This window comes from Myiozetetes cayanensis, unplaced genomic scaffold (genome assembly GCF_022539395.1).
Source record: "Myiozetetes cayanensis isolate MyiCay16 unplaced genomic scaffold, myiCay2020 scf7, whole genome shotgun sequence".
Classification (NCBI taxonomy): Eukaryota; Metazoa; Chordata; class Aves; order Passeriformes; family Tyrannidae; genus Myiozetetes; species Myiozetetes cayanensis.
In genome coordinates, this window is record NW_026087964.1 from 44,807,459 (window position 1) to 44,828,077 (window position 20,619).

The 20,619-nt window shown below is 39.5% G+C and overlaps 1 protein-coding gene across 1 annotated transcript in view; it reads left to right on the forward strand.

Annotated features, from left to right (window-relative positions):
- Positions 1-20,619, forward strand: part of COL25A1 (collagen type XXV alpha 1 chain) — a 306,336-nt gene that overhangs the window by 203,790 nt on the left and 81,927 nt on the right. The window contains exons 8-10 of the mRNA XM_050338528.1: positions 9,447-9,518; positions 10,367-10,474; positions 14,239-14,274. Coding sequence (XP_050194485.1) covers positions 9,447-9,518; positions 10,367-10,474; positions 14,239-14,274 — 216 coding nt within the window. The remainder of the gene's footprint in view (positions 1-9,446; positions 9,519-10,366; positions 10,475-14,238; positions 14,275-20,619) is intronic.

Consider the following 20,619-nt stretch of genomic DNA (forward strand, 5'->3'; position numbering starts at 1 on the left):
GTCTCCTTCATCACACAGAGATGGCATAAGGGCTCTAGTCCATAATGCTGTGTGGCTTAATCTACTTATGCCCATACTGCCTGTAGAAAATGTGAGCCAAAAAAGCATTCCAGTAGTGTGAGTGATATTGAAATTCATACCCTAAGTGTGAATTTGAGCAGCAAGTTAGAGCTTTTAGTAGCATGAGACCACAGATAAGGTAGTGACGGACACATTCAAATGTCCTGATCTTATTTGACAAAAATTCTTTATTTATCTCTTTATGTATTTTTGTATCAGATCTCTAATTACTCTAAAGTTCTGGTTGATTAAACATTTAGGTCAAATGCAGAACTAGCTTTCCTCAATAGCAATGTAAGAAATGGTAATGTTAGTATGTCTTTTGGATGCTCTTCTTTTTGCAGAGGGCATGGCTTCGTGAAATGTCCAGGGAGATTTCCTTTACTGTATTGAGCCATGGCTAAATTAAAAATGATGGAGTTTAGCCTGTGGACTGTTAGAATAAATGCTGATGTCAGGCTCCTGCTCGGTTCCAGTTGCTCCGCTCTGCTCCAGTTTTAAAAAAAAGCCTTTGAAGGTTTTGTAAAGGTAGGCTTGCAAAGCATGTATTATTCAAGAAGAGATTGTACCCTGATAATGGAAATAGGTCTTCAGAGCTGAATGTCTGAGAATGGAACTAGCCAGTATTGAGTGTCTTACTGGATGTGGAGGGGAACATTGTCATCAAGGATGATTAAAAGGCTGAGGTACTTAATGCCTTCTTTGCCTCAACAGAAAGACTGGTTATCCTCAGGGCAACCAGCCCCCTGTGCTGAGGTAGGAAGGCTCTGCAGAGGGATCTGGACAGGTTGAATTGATGGATTGAGGTCAACAGTTTGAGGTTCAACAAGGCGAAGCTCTGAGTCCTGCACTTGGGTCACAACAACCTCATGCAGCTCTGCAGGCCTGGGGAAGAGTGGCTGGAAAGTTGCCTGGTGGAAAAGGACCCGAGAGTGCTGGTCGGCAGCAGCTGAACATGAGCCTGACCATGTGCCCGGGTGTCCATCGAAGGACAAGGGCATGCTGGCTTGGATCAGAAGTAGTGTGGCCAGCAGCAGCAGTGTGCTGTACTCAGCATTGGTAAGGTCACACATCAAATTCTGTGGTCTGTTTTGGGTACCTCACTATAAAAAACACATTGAGGTGCTGGAGTGTGTCCAGAGAAGGACAACGAAGCTGGTGAAGGGTTTAGAGGGTAAGTTGTGTGAGGAGCAGCTGAGGGAGCTGGGGTTGTTTAGTCCAGAGTAGAGGAGACACAGGGGAGACCTTATCGTTCTCTATGAGCACCTGAAAAGAGGTTGTAGCCAGGTGGGGGTTGGCCCCTTCTCCCAGTTATCGGACAAGAGGACACAGCCCTAAGCTGTGCCAGGGAGGTTCAGGTTGGATATCAGGAAGAATTTTTTCGTGTAAAGGATGGTTAAGCATTGGAATGGGCTGCCCAGGGAGGTGGTGGAGTCACCATTCCTGGAGGTGTTCAGGGAAGGACCGGACGTAGCACTTAATGCTGTGTTTTAGTTGACGTGGTGGTGTTCGGTCAAAGGTTAGACTCGATGATCTTGGAGGTCTTTTCCAACTTTACCGTTTCTGGGATTCTTAGTCTTTTCTCATCCTTCTGTAAATGACATAATAAATATCTTCTGTCTTTTAGTTCAGATACAGGAGAGATTTCTTGCTTATCAGGGCTAGAAATCATTAGCTAGCAGCTGCTTTTAAATTGGTTTTGGTCTAGGTGAAATGAGAAACTGCCCAGAAGCCATACTTAATTATGTCCATAAAATTATTTTCTCATTTTGCTATGTTTACATAAATTTTCCTGTTAGCTGGGTTGGCGTAGAACTGATAATATCTCTAAGTATCCTCAGCAGGAAAGATGAAGGTCTAGAAAAGAAAGTTTGTTTTATTGTTAACCTTTATTGACTTGAAGATTAAAAACATTCCTTGGGTCCTGGTAAAGCAGTTAGATTTGGATAGGAATATAATGTTCTCTTCTATTTAACCCTTTCCCTTTCTCTGTTTACTTTTAATATATTTGCTCCTTCTCTCTCTCTTTGCTGTCTAATAGAGAGGTGTTGTCGTTTTGCAAGTTCTACTCTTCTGTGCTGGCAAAGTATGTCAAAATTATCTCATGTCAACAGAAATAGTCCTGGAAGCAGTCTATTTACTGAAATAACTACATACAAATGTGGGTATATATGTATATATGGATGTAAGCTATCTTTTTAAAGTACTGTTTCACTTGTTACGTTATAGACACAACTTTTATACTGCCTCATAGTAAAGGGAAATTAAAGATATCCAAGCAATAAATTTTGACCTGATTTTTTTAAATGAAAATCTTTTAAAGTCTGGTTTTAATATGTGAGTATTATTACCATCAGTTAATACATTTCTAGGAAATGTATAATAAATATTTTGAGCCTTTTCCTGCTTCTGCTGACAATACATGGAAAACCTATGTTCATGTCATCTGAATCAGTGTCTCAGTCATAAATTACAAAATATTAGTTACTGAGTGATGGTTAAACCATGACCATTAACTTTTCATTCTCTTTTAAAGCCATCTTATTTTGGTACTATGTGGGGTTTTTTTGTTGTTTGGTTGGGAGTTTTTTAGGGGTTTTTTTGGTTTTTTTTGTTTTTTTTAAGAAAGGAGCAGGTTTGTTTCACAAATAGATAGTAGTATACAAATTAATCTGATTTCTTTGAAGGCATCGATAACTGTAACAAATGTAGGTAAATCAGTGATTTAATAGGAAGCTTTGTTCCCTATTTTTATCCTCAGTCAACATGTTGTCAAAGAGAAAATATATAGTATTAAAGTCAAAGTATTACATTAATTACATTTAATTTTACATAATTTAAACATATTCTAGTTAATTTCTTCTGTCCTTGATGTTTGATTATATCATACTAAAGTTTCTCATAATTTCTTCTATAAATACTGCTTATTATTAGAATTTTATCTACCTTAATAGAAGGACTGTGTAGCTTTTTTTAGCAGAAATTAGTATTGTCCCCATCTTTTTCTTTTCTGATTTAATACTCACTGATATCATTTATATTACTATGCTGTCAAAAGCTGCAGCAGAGGTGGTGATATAGTGATAGTATTCCCTCAAATTATATTTTTATGTATGTATAAAGGCATATTTTCTGTTTTACTGTGTGTTACTTCAAACAGAGTGCTGCTTTAGTTTCATACTTTACCAGTATGACTACCCTTATAGTTGTTTCTTCTATTATTAATTGTCCTGTGTAAATCAAATTATAGTTCAAGTAACCACTGTTTCAAACTGTACTTTTAATGTGCCACAACAAGAAGGTTAAAAATCCATTCATGATTCTTTCCATTAACTCACCTTTCACCGAAGCAGCATCACTGAGAAAACTGCTGGACATCTGGTTTAATGCAAATTTGTCTGTGAGCAGTTAATTTCACTTCCGAGACTTTGTTTCCTTATCTGCCAGAAGGCAGCAGGGGTATTTACCTATTCCATTCCTGGGACCAATTATCTGTTCTACTTCACTAGGATTGGGCTGTTGTGGCTCCCCTGTTTGCATTAAGCTGAAAGTAGGGTAACAAATTGGAGCAAGGTAACTTCCAGCTCTGTAACTAGGAGAGGTTAGGAAAGAACTCAGATGGTACTGGCTGCCAACTTTGTGTAAAGTATTGGGACACTTGTACTTGAGATGTGTCTCTGCTCAGAGTTCACACGAGCGTCCTTTTGGCTGTGAATGACTCTCCAGGGCCAAGCTATGCCTTTGATGTTCGGCTCCTGAGGTACTCTTGTGGAATGCAGAACAGCTGTGACACTCCAGAGAGAGTGACACATACCTGCTCTCAAGACGAGGATGTTGTCATTCCTTCTTAAGAGCTAGGCAGTGCGTGTCTTCACCCGCCACCAGTTGGTTTGCATCTTCCCCCTTTTTAGTAATGCCAGAGGAATGGTGAGGAAGGAAGTCTCTGTACATCCTGTTCCTTTTTCTACAGCCTTGTCCCGTGACTGAGGATGCATCATGTAGTTGCTTTATCTCAAACTGCAGCTGTCACGCAGAAGTGCTGCAACACTGAACATTTGAATTGGACCAATTTGATCAAAAACAATTCTTTCACCCGGTCCTAATAAACATCATAGAAGAAGCTTGAACCACTTACCTGCATCACATAAATGCAGCAGGTATAAAATTTGAAGAGAAACGTAAGCCAAGACAGAAAATTTCTTCTTTGAGAACCAACTTGGTTATGGGGAGGACCAACCCATCTGGATGCCTACCACCACTTTCAGGGAGAATAGTGGGTTTGCCTTCGGGAAGGGTATTTTGTGTAGGTCAGATGGTGATCACTCATCAGAACTCACAGTTGAGTTGTGTGGAACAGATATTTACTTCACTGAAAATTCATCTAATAATAGGATCAAAGTGTTGGCTTTTTCCAGTTTCATTCATTTTGAATGTGTGTCAGGTAGAGTTCACTGTGAATACAGAGATCATTATAGAAGACAATGCTTTTAGAGTGATGTATTTATGCTAGATCTTAAACACTAAATTTTTGTTGTTTTAATACAAAGTCTGAATCATTACATAACTTATTCAAATCAAAACTCTTTGCTGAATGTTTGCCTAAGTGAAAAGAAATTCCTGGATCCTTGTCTTGTTGTGGTGCACTGTTTTGCTTAGTAGATTGGCTGATGGAGAAAGCAGCAGTTATGATAAAAAGATTATATAAAAGAGCTCCTGCTGAGAGTCCATGGCACTGTACGGGGTTATGACAAACACTGTATTCCCCAGGGCAGGTACAATAATTAGCTGCAGGACTGGCACTCAGTCTGAGGGATTAATTAGAGCTGGAGGTGGTGTTGGGGGGAGGCAAGGCAGCCATAAAGAGTGTCAGGATCACTCTGGCTTGAAGCCTGTGTGATTTGATGTGAAATAGCAGCAGCTGGCTGTAACCTTAGGAAGTGCAAGAGAACAGCAGGTGGTAATTCCTGTCTCATTTCCCATGTCTTCACAGGAACACACAAGCTTGTGTAGCTTGGGTTTACTGGCAGGTCAGAAGGAAAATCCTAAGGAGGACTGTGACATTTACTATACTAAGCAAATGCAATAGTCAAAATGGGGTGTATGCAGCGTAGTGTAAAACCAGTAACACTTTTGCTCAATGTTGTTGTCCTGGCCGTGTGACAAGCTTGCAATACTGACCTTATGTGGGCCAATGGACAAAGCTGAATGTATTCTGAAAAATCTAGGACAACTAGTGAGAATGACGTTCTCGAAGGCTGCGGTGAATGTAACAGGAGAACTATTTCATCTAAGTAAAACATCAGACGGAGGGAATGATACGATGTTCTGGCATCCCTTGGTTCTCTCAGTAGCCATTGTATGGGGGCAAGTAGGCTTTACCTACACTTCATGTGGGTAAGCAGGACACTCTGAAGTGGTCACATGACTGTTAGCTCCACCAAGCATCATGTTTTCCTTGGCATTTGGGCAAAAATTGCAGTGAGGTATGCAACAAATGTGCTAATTTAGAAATTGTAACCAGCTAGCATTTCAGTGTGAGCTTGAGTAGCTGTCAGCAGAGGAATTTAGTAGACCAGTGGTCGCTGTTGATGACTGTAGTGTTTTGTATTCTGCTAGGGCCTCCCAGGGTGTAGAACAAGAACCCTTCCTATGTGCAGTTCAAGAATCAAACCAAATAAAGAGAAAATTGAGTAACTTTGAATCTGTTGTTGAGAACAGCTTTAGATAGAGAAAAAATAAAACAGATCTAGGGTTTATTTGTGGCTATATTTATAGCAGAGTGACAGGAAAGGAAGAGAACTCATTTTGTGGAAAGGATAGCACTTTCTATGCTTTTTTAGAAGCTCATTGTGTGCCAACATTATCTTTCATGGATGCCAGAAGATACAATGCCTTCTAAAGCCTCCCACGCATGCAAAAAACTATGGACCCATTGTAGTTTTGTTGCTGGGTTCCATTTAATATTCCCATGTTTCTGTCTCTCTCCAAAGATGTGTGTTACTTATGGGGGGTGATGCAGGTCCAAACGGGCGTTGCATGTATCTGACTGTTAGGTCTAAGGTTATGACCACTTTGGGCAAAGAAAGTTTTGTCCTACTTGGGAACAAAGTGAAAGAAGTAACTAAGCTGCAGATGGAAGAATGGGTTTGTCCCCTTTTCTCATGTGATGTTTATATAGGCAAAGAACTGCAGTACAAGTAGCTAATATTAAACTTGCCTGTGTGGTGTTGGGAAGCATTGAGAATGCTGGGGCTGTACTGTGAAGTGCTGTATGATTTTGTGTACAGCTACACAAAACTTTCCAAAGTCTTTCATTTTTTCTCAAGGAGAAAAAAATCTTTCATGACAAACCAGCATATTTTATGATTAAGCTCCTTTCTTGATTAATTTTCAGTTCTACTTCATGGTCAAATGAAATAAAACTCATTTGAGTTTTGAGATTCTACTTTTCAAAATGTCAAATTGCAGATATGGTAATTTAGAGGTAATTGAAAATTACTGTTTTGTAATACTGAAGGCTGTTGAGTAAAAATGAAGTTGTTTAAAAATGTTCTGTTTATTCATGTTTTAATAAATGAGTTTTATTGTTTGCTACTCAGATTTTACTTCTTTTGTAGGTTTCTTGTTTGTTCTCATTTCCATTACGTTGTAGTTTTATCCAGAAGAGAAATGGACCATGTGCACAGCAGGGCTAATGAGTCACAGATGTAAACATTCCGCCACATTACTATCTAATAACTTCTTTAACTTATATTCCATAATAAGATAAACGCAAATTTGATACATCTGTTTCGCAAAACGATGTATCATTCCAGTCTTAGCAGTGCCTCAGGAGTGGGTTTCTTTATATGTTAGTAGTTTTACCCTTTTTTGGTTTTGTCTTCTGTTTATGTGTTTCAAAAGAGGAGATTTCAGGTCACTGAGCAATGCAGTTAGCCACACCACAGTTCATCCAAATGAAGTGGGAAGGCTGGTAAAACTGCCACTGGCTTTATGGGACCCACTTACAGGGTCTTAGCTTCCTTGTCTCATGGATGTGTATCAGGAATAAAGATGCTAAATGCAACTCAAAAATGCTAGTGAAGGACATGCATGAATCAGGAAGTTACTCTGCCTTTTTCTGTAAAGACTGGTGCAGTCTTTGTGATCCGGAGGACCTCTGGTGTGATTGCATGTGGAGGTGAACAGAGTAAATATTTGCAGCATTAAAGGAATCTGCTGCAGCTGAGAGACTTGGCAGGCTGCCCTGGCCGCCTGTCAGTGCTCTCCACTAGGCCAACTGGGCTGCAAAGAGCCCCATGCACTGTGGCAATGTGGGCTACACCAGCAGAGCCTTCACACAGGACTTCTCAGAAGGCTTTCTTCAAGCAGTAAGAACCGGGCACAGCCTTCCCTTTCAGAGGTGCTAAGCTGCAATCCTACTGTGCCACCAGCTTGACCTCCTTGAGGTGTCATGTGGGCGTGCAGGCATGAGAGGTCTTAGAGCTACCAGGCTATATTTTATTCTGTCTTCCTCAGCCTAATGTCTCTCTGCTGTTGAACAAGCCTCTGCTTCAGAAGGTGTGTTATGCTAAATTCAGCGAATTCAGGGCTTAGGGATTTCCTTCTTTCTAGGAGTTCACTGCTCAACTGCATAAGGTTTCAGCTTTTCCAGGAGGTTTAATTCACACCCTACAAGGCAGCGTAAGAAAGGTGTTGAACTGAGCGCAAAATTTACCCCCCTGTATTGTGACAGCAGGCCGCAATTGCCACAGTCTTCCGTTTTCATACCAATGCAGTACAAGTTCTGCACATATTGGTAGAGTAGAATATGAGAAAGCATAAGTGGCACACAGTGCTTGAGGGGAAAAAATATGCCCTGGATGTGAAAATACTGCTATGTATTTCTTGAAAATGTTGATCATGGCCATTATGGACTACCCAAGATCTAGCAGTAGATTTTTGTTCAGTGTTATAGTTGTGTATGTGCTACCAGTTTATGTGCTGAATGTCATATGTTAAACAGAATGTGAGGAGCGGGATGTTAATTATGCAAAGCACTTCAAAGTATACTATCACTGCTGTCAAGTTCTGCAGCAATCCAGAGTCAAAGCTTTCTGTGTAGCTCTCTTGAAGTGCTGTAGTACATTTTAATTGAAAATGGCTCAATCATCTGCTGGCTGATAGTCTTAACAACTGTCAAATGATGATAACAATTTACTGTAATTTTAAGGAAAGGCACCTCCATGGGATTGCTCCTTCTAAAATCTCTTGATATTCTTGTTGTAAAGTAGCAACTTGCATCTGCAGTGCAGTGCAAACCTAACTGTTTCCCATATGACAGAGAGGCTGTTTTCTGTCAGTAGGCAATGTGGGGTGTACTACACATAGTGTTTGTTCTGTTTGTCTGTTAGTACACTGTCTCTGTGATGTTTGTGTTGTGCTGTTTTCGTACCATGTTGTGCTGTGTCCCTAGGGTCTGCCAGGCTTCCCCACAGTCGCTGCTCTGCACAGTAATCAGATCCTCACCGTCAAGGTTTGTGGCTGACATGTACCTGTTCAGTCAGGTCTCTCTGTATCAGCATAAAAGTGCACATGAAAAATCGCTTTTAACGTGGAATACCAGTGGATCCTTATGGTAGACCTAAGTCAACCTCTCACCACCTTTGCATTGATATAAGTACTCCTGATGCAGAGCATGGAATGAAATCTGTAAATATGCATAGTGTTACTCCTGGAAATGGCCACATTCCTCATGATATTGATCAGTATTTTATTTTCAGATGAGTTTTTTCTGATGTTCTGCTTCCCTGAGGCATAAATGAGTGTGGAAAATGTCAGTGAACTCTATACTGGTTGCATGTAGAGTCAGCTATTTGTGTTAGGTACCACAGGTTTGATCTGTACATCCGTATTTTTTCAAAGTGCATTTGCAAATTAAGCAGGAAGCAATCTGGTCAAGCTGGAACTCCAGTCCTTATTAAAATGACACCATTCTTCATGGCACGATATGCTGGTTAGAAAATCTGACTGAAAGTTGAACTGGTGCTTTGTCTCTAGAAGCTTTGCTGAATGAAGAACATATTAGAATATTGCTTTTTAGAACCCCGTAATGAAAAAACTAATACACATGAAGAATTCTCACTTAAAATCTGGGGAGAAAAAAGTTACACAGTTAAATCATTGTATATGATTAATTCCCAAAGCAGTTTGTCCTGTACATTAGAGATAATTTTTTTTCCAAAATAAAATGCACAGTTTCTTTCAGGCACAAGCACCAGTTTATATTATTTTAACTATTACAAATCTAATGAATATGTCTTTATTTCTTTCTCGGGCCTTCTGATGTCTATTCTTCAATTCTCTCATCTCTGATCTTCAACCTTTGACCTCACCTGCCTGATCAGATGGTGTTTCCTAAAATCAATCATGGGTTTCTCTCTGCTGATCAGCAGCTCATTAAACGCCGCCTCATTAAGGTAGTGCTTCATCTCACTGGAGTCTGGTTCTTCTTTACATTCAGTTTACTCTTTGCTGTACCTTTTTGTCAGATGCCTTGAAAATGTTTTGAAATGGAGCAACTGTTAATGATATTAACAATTAAAAGGCTTTGGGTGGCTTTGCTAAGTGATCCACTTTTAAGATGCCAACAGCTTTTTTCAGCAATTTGCAGTGATGTGCTGAAAAAAACTAAAGCACCATTTTGGGGTGTCTTGTTTTTAAAGCAGAAGGTAATATGTTTTGCTAACTCTCTTGAAAATTGACTTATACAAATTAATAGGAAAAAATGAAGAGAGTTAGCTAATTGTCATTATAAAACAGCCTCCCAAAACAGATGGAAAATTACGTACAACTTTGTGGAAAAGCAGTTATTTTCCATGATCATTTTTGAAATCTGTCCATTCATGGGCTTGGAAAATTGCTGCACAGACTGTATATTCTCACATGTGACTTCTTTTTTGCCTCAGCTTTGTTGTGATTATGCAAATCATGAAGCAAACAGCTGCTCATTGAAAACAGTTACTTGCTCTGGAGAACTACATGAGTAAAATATTGCAAGACTACCCCAAATTTTGGCATGTGTGCTGTGGTAGGACAAGCAGTTTAGAATCTGAACCTTCTGCTCTGTTGCTGATTGCACCAGACAGATACAAACTGCTGGTCTTCAAGGCAAAGTGCTGTCTCTGCCATAAGCAGTGAAGAAGCCACTGCCCAGTTCATGGCAGCTTCTTCCAGCCTGTCTTGCACTCTTTCTGAGCGCACTGATGTCTTTTTCTGTGGTTGATGTCTCTAAAGCAAACTTGTGACGAGTTTTCTGTTGGTTTAGGGGGACCAAGGACAAGCTGGACCCCCTGGACCTCCAGGACCACCAGGACCCAGAGGTCCCCCAGGAGATACTGGCAAAGATGGTCCTCGTGGGATGCCTGGCTTAACGGTGAGTTAGTCTGTTGCTGCTATAATGTCCACGTTTCTGTGGAGTGTATGCCAACTTAGTTCCAAAGATGTTTTCTGAGGTAAGATTGGTAAGCAAGACATGTGGAAGCTGATCCACATTTCAGATTTCGTGGTGAACCTGAAGTCCCACACACAGAGAGCAAGTTCATGGCAAGGCAAGAAGTAACAGCAGGGTTCTGTACGTCCCACCCTTGACAGTTTCCCCACCCATTCTAAGGTTTCTCAGATGCTCACTGATGTTTATAGCTGTGTGAGCAGAGTCTGCCCCTCTCCACCAGTAGTAAATGTTTCTATTCAAGTTTCAAGGCAAAACTAAATAGTTGAATTTGAGACACTGTAGCATGGAACGGCTTGACTTTTCACTTCCTAGTGGTTTAACCTCAAAAATCATGGAATAAAAGTAATAAACTGCTAAATGCTGCCCAAACTATGATGAAATTTGGAGTTAGATTCTACCATCTTTAAACAATTAGAACAGTACCATTTCCTTTGGCTCATACCCATATTTCATTAGAACAAGCAGCAGAATCCAGTATATTGTGTATTGTTTGTTTTAGACATAGGATCAGTCCCACACTTTTTAAACAGATGCATAAAAACATGATTTTATTTTGTTTAGCAATGTATGTGTATGGATTTGGTTTTATATCTTGTAGCCTCCTTAATTTTTATTCTTTTCAAAGAAGTATCTCTCTTTTCATCATCAATGCCACCGTGTTATCAGTGTGGAAGTGGAATCAAAGACAGGAGGGAGATACGACAACTGAGATGGCACATGTGTAGATACACACATTAAGTAAAAATCATGGCTGAGAAGACACATAGGGAATTAGCAAGGTGATAGCAAAGTGATGACCACCACTGGAAAGAGAAACTGATTTTTTTGAAGAAGAAACATAGCTCGTTACATGAGGCCATAGCAGGAAGGCATTAAATTTGCCTGCAGAAAATATCTACACTCCTGTTCCGACCCTATTCGGGTATTAACTCTGTAATATAGCTTAAACTTCCTGATGAAAATCCAGCAAGGCTTGCCAGTTGAGACCTGTAGTACTCTAGGGCTTCTGCTGCTGTTGTTGTTTTGGTTTGTTTTTTTATCACCACTGCCCTCACAAGTTCTAGCTCAAGGTTATGAAATAACATTAGAAGTCTATTGCTCTCAGTATGATGCTTTACTTTGACAACCTACTCATTTCTTGTTATTCCTGTGGCATATCAGTCTTTGGGCCTCTTCTGGGCCTCCCTTGTGTTCTTTTAATGTGGTTAAATTGACTGCAGTGAGCAGGGTTGCTACTGGTTTGATCTAGTAAGGGCAAGACTAAAACCAGAACCCATTTCTGACTTCAGTGATAGTATTTTAATAATTCACATACAAGAGGATAGCAGATTCAGCTGGTGTTGCTGGTTACAACTGCATGGTGCTTGGAGTTTTGTGCTTTTTAGCAGAGGGTTCATTAGTGTTTCTCATAACAGGAAAGTCATGCATTTTATGCAATGAGGTCATTCCATTTTATAATAGTTCTGCAGTGATTTTGACTTTAGATGGCAAGAGAGAGTTTCTTTTTATAGTTTTTGAGCTGTGGCTGTCTTAGGCCCTATAGCATTATGGAAAATCAGTTCATAATACTGCTTTAGATTCAGATACAAAAAAGCACTCAGGTAGAAACCATGCAGTTCGCTGACTGTTACTATCTTGCTCCTTGCTGCTGTCCTGTACCCTCAGGTTAATGTTCCTGATCCTCAGAAGGCTTGTAGGTCCATGGCTAGATGATATACAGTCAAATAGGAGATCTATAAAGGGAAAACTTAGTTGAGAGGTAAGGACAGCTTTGTATCTTCAACAGACTTGCATGGACCTGTGAGCTAGAGAGCTGAAAATAATAGCTGCACTGTGTTACGAGTAGGGACATTGCAGCATCACACAGCTATAGGAAGATGTCCTTACAGTGACCATTGTACCACGAGTAAGCAGACATTTCCTCTTTTACAGTGTTAGGCAAAGCAGGGGCTTCTCTTCTGGCCTCTTCCTCTCAAGCAGGAAGCTTTACAATTGCCACAGTTGTATGATGATGTTTTGGCCCTTGCTTTCCCCCATGCCCATACACTTGCTGTGAATCCCAGAAAAGTCAGGCAGATGAGGTAGCAAGATAGAGGGAGTAACTCCAGGAGCCACTGTTACTTCTCTCCTGCAGTGTAGCAGGTTGAGGATCAGCCTTTGTGTTCCACACATCTCTATCTGTGTCATCACCACCTTGCAGTTCCAAGGTGTGCGTCCTGTTACAGATCCTTACAGCTTCTAGAGATGAGATTATGTTGGTTTCTTGGGCAGGAAATGGCTAGAGCCAAGGAGGTGGAAGTGTTTGGGAAATGCCATTGTGCTTATTGCCAGCAGAGAGAGCACCCCGAAAGGGTTGTGCAGACTTCTTCTAAGCCTTTCTTTGGACCTCAGCAGTGGAACCTGCTTGAACCAGAACATGCCTGATTTCCTGATAGTGGCACGTAGAATAGGTGCCTTCTCTTTGCATCACACAGACACCGGCATGAAGAATTTGAAACTTTAACACCTCCAAAAGGAAGTAAGAGGAGAGCGAGGGTTTTTTGCTGGTAAGAAGACAATAGAATATGATACAAACTATTGACATTATTTCAGAATTACTTCCCAACATTTATGGGGATATCTTGATGCTCACTTCGGGCTGTGTGATTGCTGTATACATAAGTTAGCAAGGCTTCAGAGTGAGCTGAAGAGTCCAACAAGCTTGGGTAATGAGCTGTCAGAAACCTTTGCCTATGTGGCTTCTTTCTCCTGACTATCTTGGTGTGTTTGCAGATGCTGCATGTTTGCTTCTGAATGTGATGCACGCATACCCAGAGACACAGTTCTGATTCTTTTCATTTGCCAAGAACAATGACATCAGAACAATTCTCATCAATTTTATGACAGGCTTTCTTTTATCACAAAGCTGCTAAAGAAGACCCTGCAGCTGTGCTGATACAACAGCACATGGACTGCCCTATGCTCAGTTGGGTTTTCAAGGGAATGATCTATTAACCAGACTACTAAAACGATAGGAGCTCTGGTTTTTTTGGATGGGTATTTTTAGCCCATATTGTATGACTGATATGTTTTACTGTCTCTACAGACAGATGTATGTGTTCATATGGGAAGAAAGGGGAGAAGATAGATTCTGACTTTATGTAGAGTTGTGCCCGCAGAAAGAGAATACATTGGAAAAATTATGGGTTAGCATTTTGAAAGCCAATCCAGGTATTTAACAGCTGAGTAATTATTGCATGTCTTCAAAATACCAGTATTCTTGGGTTTATGGAACATGATAGTTGACAGTGGTAAGTTATGCCTGCTGAATGAGGTGATGACACAGAGCAGTAGTCTTGGAATATATAAACTGCAGGATTCAGCACATATGTGAAAATAACCTTTCTCTGTATGCTTTAGCACTGTGAAATGGAATATTATGTTTAGAACCAAGGGACAGAGTCAGAACACCAATGCTTAACTCTTACCTTGAGACCTATACCATTACATGGTTGTGAAATAGTACTTTACTCCTTAAGATGTCTGTGATTTGGCCTACTAGATTAAAAAGCAAAAAAGTAGTATATTTAATGTGCAGTCAGATACCATACCTGTTTAAGAATGAAATTTTTAAGGTACTTTATTATTAGACAGAAAATTGAAGTCAAGACATTGCCGAAATTATTCACTCCTTTTTTTATTCTAAGGGTGAGCCAGGAAAACCGGGAGAACAAGGATTGACAGTAAGTACTCTTCTAGTTTGCTAAGAAAATGTAATATATACATGACATATGCCTTTTAAAGTGTGCAATTCCAAAAAGCTTTATAGCTGTGTATTTCCTAACCTTTCTTTGTCACAGGCTATTTGAAGCCTCATTTGTGAAGAAAACAACAGTGAGAAAGACAACATCCTCTTTTTATATACAGTCACCTGTCAAATAAGGCCAACTTCTTTAAGCTTGCATAAGCACAGGGAAATACAAGTCTAAGGGCATGGCAAAGCCAAAGAGAACCAAGCCAGGTGTTCCCAGTTCTTGGCCACCTCTTAACACTGTCTCTGAAGTTGAGCTGTTTCCACCTTGAGACCACTGAGCCCCAGAAGAACCATCTCCTTGTTTTCAGGGCTAAAATCCAAGCTGTCTCTGTGGCAATGGCTCTGGACTTTTACCTGACAGAATAGAGAAGACACAGCACTGAAACTCTCAGAATATTCTCCTGTTCTGGGGTTTCACCTTTTTTCCTTTGTGTGTGTTTAATATTTCGTATTTATTTGGAAATAAATTGAAGCTCCACTGGTTGTAAATCAGCTTCAGCCACAAGTTAAGGCATCGTAAGTTTCTACCTGTCACATATTCCCAGAACTGTGAAACATGCAGGGTTTTTTTCTCCCTTATGATCTCCCTAAACACTCATAGTCATTTTAATTTTTATGAGAGATGACAGAATTGTAGCCCATGGCATGTGGTTTTGATTCCTAAATGCTTCTGAGGAGGAAGATTATATGGAAGATTATATCAGCAATCAGTGCAGATATGGTTGTTATCTGAATTTGTAAAGATTTAAACAGGTATGATGATATTTTACCTTGACGATTTGCAAAACGTTTTGAATTGACAAAATCTTTTGAAAGAAAAACCCCAATATTCCAAGACTCAGAAAGGTCTGCTGTGATCAGGCTGTTAAAAGTCCTATACATTTTCATTTTGAAATAAAGGTTTAGCAGAATCGAAGTCAGAGCCTCCAAAAGGTACTACCCAATGTTTTAGCATACTTCTGGGCTCTTTTTTATTTTGTCTTTTTGGTTTCCAAGGGCCTATGAAGAATACATGCAATAAGTAGGAAGGAAGGTTTTTTTTGCTTGTTTTCTTACATTTGTATTATTTTCCTATTTGACCTCTGGAAAAAACTCAGATTCTGCAACAGTGTCTTCTTTCTATTCAAGACGAGATCTGCAGAGCCACAGGATCCTTTAGGGCTTTTAAAGCAAAAAATAATCCATCACCTCTTAGTCTCCATGTTCAGCAGGTTCCTGCTGCTCTAAAGTAACCATTTATGTGAAAGAACTAAACTGCTACTGCTCTGTTCCCCCAAATGTAGATGTGTTTAGATAGGAAGAAAAGGTGTTTTAAAGATCAAATCAGCAAGCTTGAGTCAGAGAAAGATCCCAGATTACCTGAATATCCCACTCCAAATGCCTGCTTGAGAAGTCAGTCTGACAGCTTAAATGTTAGGTTGTGTATAGATCAAGTAAAGAGCATCAGAGGATCAGGGAGGTAATTAGTTTCTTTTTATTCTTCTTTGTGCTTCTGACATACTCTTTATGTCAGTACAGATTTGCAGACTCTTTTCCCTGTGGAAAATGCTGCAATTATTCAGAGACTGTCTAGCTGCTTCTGACGTCTTCCATCATGCATTTCATGAATTTCCGTGTTGAAAATTCAGGCACTGCTGCAGGAATGGCTGACTTCCCAACAAGTATACCATAAAATTGCAATGCTAGAGAAAATAGGTATAATATACTGTGAAGAAAACAGGCTACCTGAGATTTTTTTTCTGCATTTCTCACCTAATATTTTTTCAAGTAAAGGAAAATGGAGATCTCTGCCCAGAGGAGATTCTAGGTTAATTCTGCAGGAATTCTTTTGTAAGGACTTGCCTTTCTTTCACACCAGAAGTCTCAAGTCTGAGTTAACTTGCTGTTTTTTCTTTCTGATGAGATAGAAACCATGAAGTCGATGGGTCCCGTAAAAGTACTACCAGTCCTTGTCTCCCAAACGTCCCAACTCCCAAACATGCTGGAGTGTAGAGTATGCTGTGGTTTCCCACTTACCCACATATCCAAGGTCCTTTCCAGTAAGAAGCAAGTACTGGGGCATGTACTCTGGTTCTTCCTCCAAGATGGAGGCAGGATACAGCCAAGAAGAGCACCAGATGATGTGAAACAATCACAATCCCTACCATCTTAGTTTTCTATTTTTCCTTCTTACAAGAACTAGAATAAATTTCTTGAAGAGCACAAGATATGGTAACAATAGTAAATAACAGTGTTTTTCAGCTTGTTCCTCAGAATATACCACAAGTCTAATATTTTTTACCTACTCAAGCAAAGTGTGCCTTGATTTACTGAACGTTGAAATAATTTTAATGCATTTAGAATTCTGGGAATGTTCATGTTCCTTTCAGTGAAATAGGAAATCCAGTGACTAGTGAGAAGATGGCAAATTGTTCAAACTTAAAATCTGCTACCGTGTTCTTCTTTGTTTTTAATTAAGTCCTGTGTTAGTAAAGAAAAAGAAAGTAATGTTTCATGTAATGTTGTAAGAGAGGACAGTAATAACCTTTCTCTCTCTCAGGCAGGAGAGGTTTGTTTGGAACATATGCAGAGAATAACAATGTTTTGAGTTCTCTGATGAATTCTTCTTTGGCATGAGAGAGCTCAACCTTCAATACAGGGAATAGTTTTTCGTATTTCAAGTGTAAGAACGTGTAGGTTATGGCATGGTGGTGGAAGGATTTAGGAAGTGGGAGATGTGGTTGTTTCTTACAGAGGTGTCTCATTCTCAGCTAAAAATCTCTCCAGATTGTCAGAGTACCAGTGTGCTTCTATTGTTCTTTTATCCTTGCAGCTGAGATGTTTGGGAGACCTCTTTGCAAGGGTTTTTTTTTGTCTCTATATGTTGCTGTGTCAGGAAGAATCTGTTTTCTCTTAGAGCCAAACAATTTCAATTTCTTTTTAGGTGAGATGGAGGCTTAGGTTTAAATTATAAAGGTGTGACAGCATATATCTTTAATGTTAGAAGGGAAGTACTAAGAATGTACTAGTTAGTTGCAGTTTGTGTCTGGTTTCCATGGCACTTGAAAGCCCTGCAGATCTACTTTCTGTGAGGGTTGAAGGTATCATTCCTCTGTGCAGAAAGGATTAAGAGAATTCTGATGGAGGCCAAGCAATGGAGTGACCAAAGGGATTAAGTTTTGAAATATTATCTGGAACTAGTAAAATGAATGCTGTGCAAGAGAGAAGGCCAGTAGTTTCCTTAGCTTTTCAACCTTTTCAGTTAAAGTTTTTTATCCTGCTTCCCATGCCATTTGTCTGCAGTTCTTGATGATAAGGACTCTTGAATACCATACAAGAGTTTTTCTGGTTTATTTTCTCATTTTCAGAGTGAATAAGATGTGAATTTGTGATTCCTTTCTGCCTAAGAGCTAGGATTTCTGATTACAGGCTATTTGTGAGAGCTCAGAGTCACTGAGAGAAAATATCAAAGGCTGACACTGATAGACCAACATTCATAGATAGATCAAAATTCATAAACTGCAATAGGATAAAGAGTGTGCATGGGTTGGTTTTGTTTCTTATTTTCATCTGTGAGATTTTTGGTGTTCTTATGTTTAAAGTATTTTAAACTAGTGCATAGTAATAAAAATTTGGAATATCAAAATCTGCTGTTTTGAGCTCCTTTTTTCAGAAGGAAATTAGCATGTTCAGTGTATGAATCAAACACTTCATGTCAGTGAAAGAAAACCTCTATATAGTATTTTATTCCCCAAAATTGGCTTTAAAGATAAGTAATTTTACAGATGTTTTGCATGAACAGAACACTCCAGAATTACCAAAGAACTCAGGTAAAGGTGTCTTTTTGCAAAGAAATCTATATTATAATGATTAACCCAAATGCAAAATCCCTCTGCTTTAAGATGTATTGTTTTCCAGACTAGTATTTTTGTGCTTATACAGTCTTGCTGGGCATCTGTTCAAGAAAATAAAACTTTTACTTGTTACTGCTTTTACTAGTTATTCAGAATAAGGAAAATGTTCTTCCAAAGGATATAGCCATTTTTGTGAAAGACAGTGGAAAAGCATAACCTTGCTGTTAAGACTGCAAAATGTCACATCTTTGAAATTAATTATTTTTTCATCTTAAGGTAAAATTAACGAAGTGAACACACAGGGACCAGGCAGAACTGTCTGGGAAGTACTGTTTGTTTCAATTCAGCATTTCAGGCCAATGGTCAAGGCCAGCTTCTCAGCTGCTGTGAATCTTCATAGCTCCTCTGGGAAGCTATTAATTGTGATTTTGTTTTCCATGGCCAGAGTTCTGTAGGCGCCTTCTTTGTTTAGCATGTGGTAGCATGTTCATAGTGAATTTTATAAGGTGTTGTTCTTAAGCTGTTTAGCTGCAAAAGTTTATGAGACCTATCAGAATGAAGTGGAAGTTCTCAGCCTGTGCCTTTCACAGCAACTATTCTTTTTTTCCCCCAGTACAGTTGCATTGGGCTTAGCTTGCAGGAAATCTCAGGAAAAAGTAGGTTTTGGCATTTTGTAACCTCTCTACTTCAGTGATGACTTCCACAACAGCGACTGAAAGAATGAAGAAGCTCTTCTTGAGCACCAATTAAGAGCTGTTGTTGCTCTTTTCATCAGTTAAGGTAGATAGCGTGTAAGGGGGACACTGCTTTATCAGAAGTTATAAGAGACTTTCGGTCATAGTTAATCTGTTTTCTTAGCTGGACCTTCTTATATCTAGGTGATTCATCAATTGTAAAGCATTGCACATTTCAGTACTAATGCTCTAGAAACTGCAATCATTATGAAACACTCCTCAACCATGCAGGTACATCTTTTCAGAATTATGTAGTACTCCTTTTACACAAAGAAAATAGGGTCAGTGGGTAGAACATTGGCTGCACTGAAATGCACGTGAATTCTTTGTATGAAACCTGCACTTCGTGTATATCTACTAGTTCAGGTTTCCCTCTAGACTGGTAAGAAATTGGATTGTGGGAACAAGGAAGAGATTATCCCCCTGCACTCAGCACTGGTGAGGCCACCCTCGAATCCTGTGTTTAGCTCTGGGCCCCTCGATACAAAAGAGACATTGACACACTGGAGAGTGTTCTGAGAAGGGCAGTGGAGCTGCTGAGAGGTCTGGAGCACAAGTCTTGTGAGGAGCGGCTGAGGGAGCAGGAGGTGTATATCCTGGAGAAAAGGACACTTGGGGGGACCTTCTCATTGTCTACAACTACCAGAAAGGAGTTTGTAGCCAGGTGGGGTTTTGTCTATTCTTCAAGTAACAAGCTTGATAGGACAAGAGGAAACAAGTTGCAGCACTGGAGGTTTAGATTGCCTGTTGGGAAAAAGTTCTTCATGGAAAGGACTGTCAAACATTAGACCAGGCTGCCCAAGGAAGTAGTTGAATACTCCCAGAGGTATTTAGAAGGTGCATAGATGTGGCAGTGATTGATGGTTTAGAGGTGGACTTACCAGTGTAAGGTTAGCAGTAGGGCTTGATGGTCTTAAAGGTCTTTTCCATTTTAAGTGATTCCATTATTCTATTCCAAGTGCCTAATGATTCTTACAGGCAGCAAAAGGGAAATACGTGTTCTCAGGAACAGTCTTGGAACTTCATTTGTTTCATAGAAATACAGACACAATACTTCCTACAGACCTTCTAGTTACAAAGAGCTTTCACTTTACACAGAAAGTATGGAAGGTAAAAAATGTCTTTTGTTTGTTTTGTTGGTTTTCGGTTGAGTTTTTTTTTTGTTTGCAAGGCTTCGGAGTAAGAGTTGTTGTACAAATATGTTGCAGTGTTGTGACCTATTTTGCTGTATAACTTATTCAGTATACAAAACCATTCACTTTTTCATTTTATTTGTGTTAGGCATTTTCATTTGGTGTTTGTGCTCACTGTCCATGAACTCTGACACCTTGTAAAACAGTCCCAGACCTGCAAATTGAAAATGCCCCAACTTTTTATTTCATACATTTCTTCAAATGTTAAGCAATTGAGTCCCTAGAAATTGAATACAAAAAATACCTTGAGAGAATTGCTTATGTATCACACCCTGAATTACTGCTCTTTGAAACCACAACTTTAACCTTTACAGGGTAGAATTTTCTTGGTTTGCAGCTTGCTAAAACACAAGGAACAGCTTAAGCATAAAAGAAAAATATAACTGTAACATTAGAAAGGAGGTCTAGGAAGAATTCTGGACTCAAAACTTTGTTCTAACTACATTTAGGTCAGTCTTTTCAGTTTGTTTGGGTTTTCTAATTTATTCCACATAGTTATTTGTCAAGACGCAAC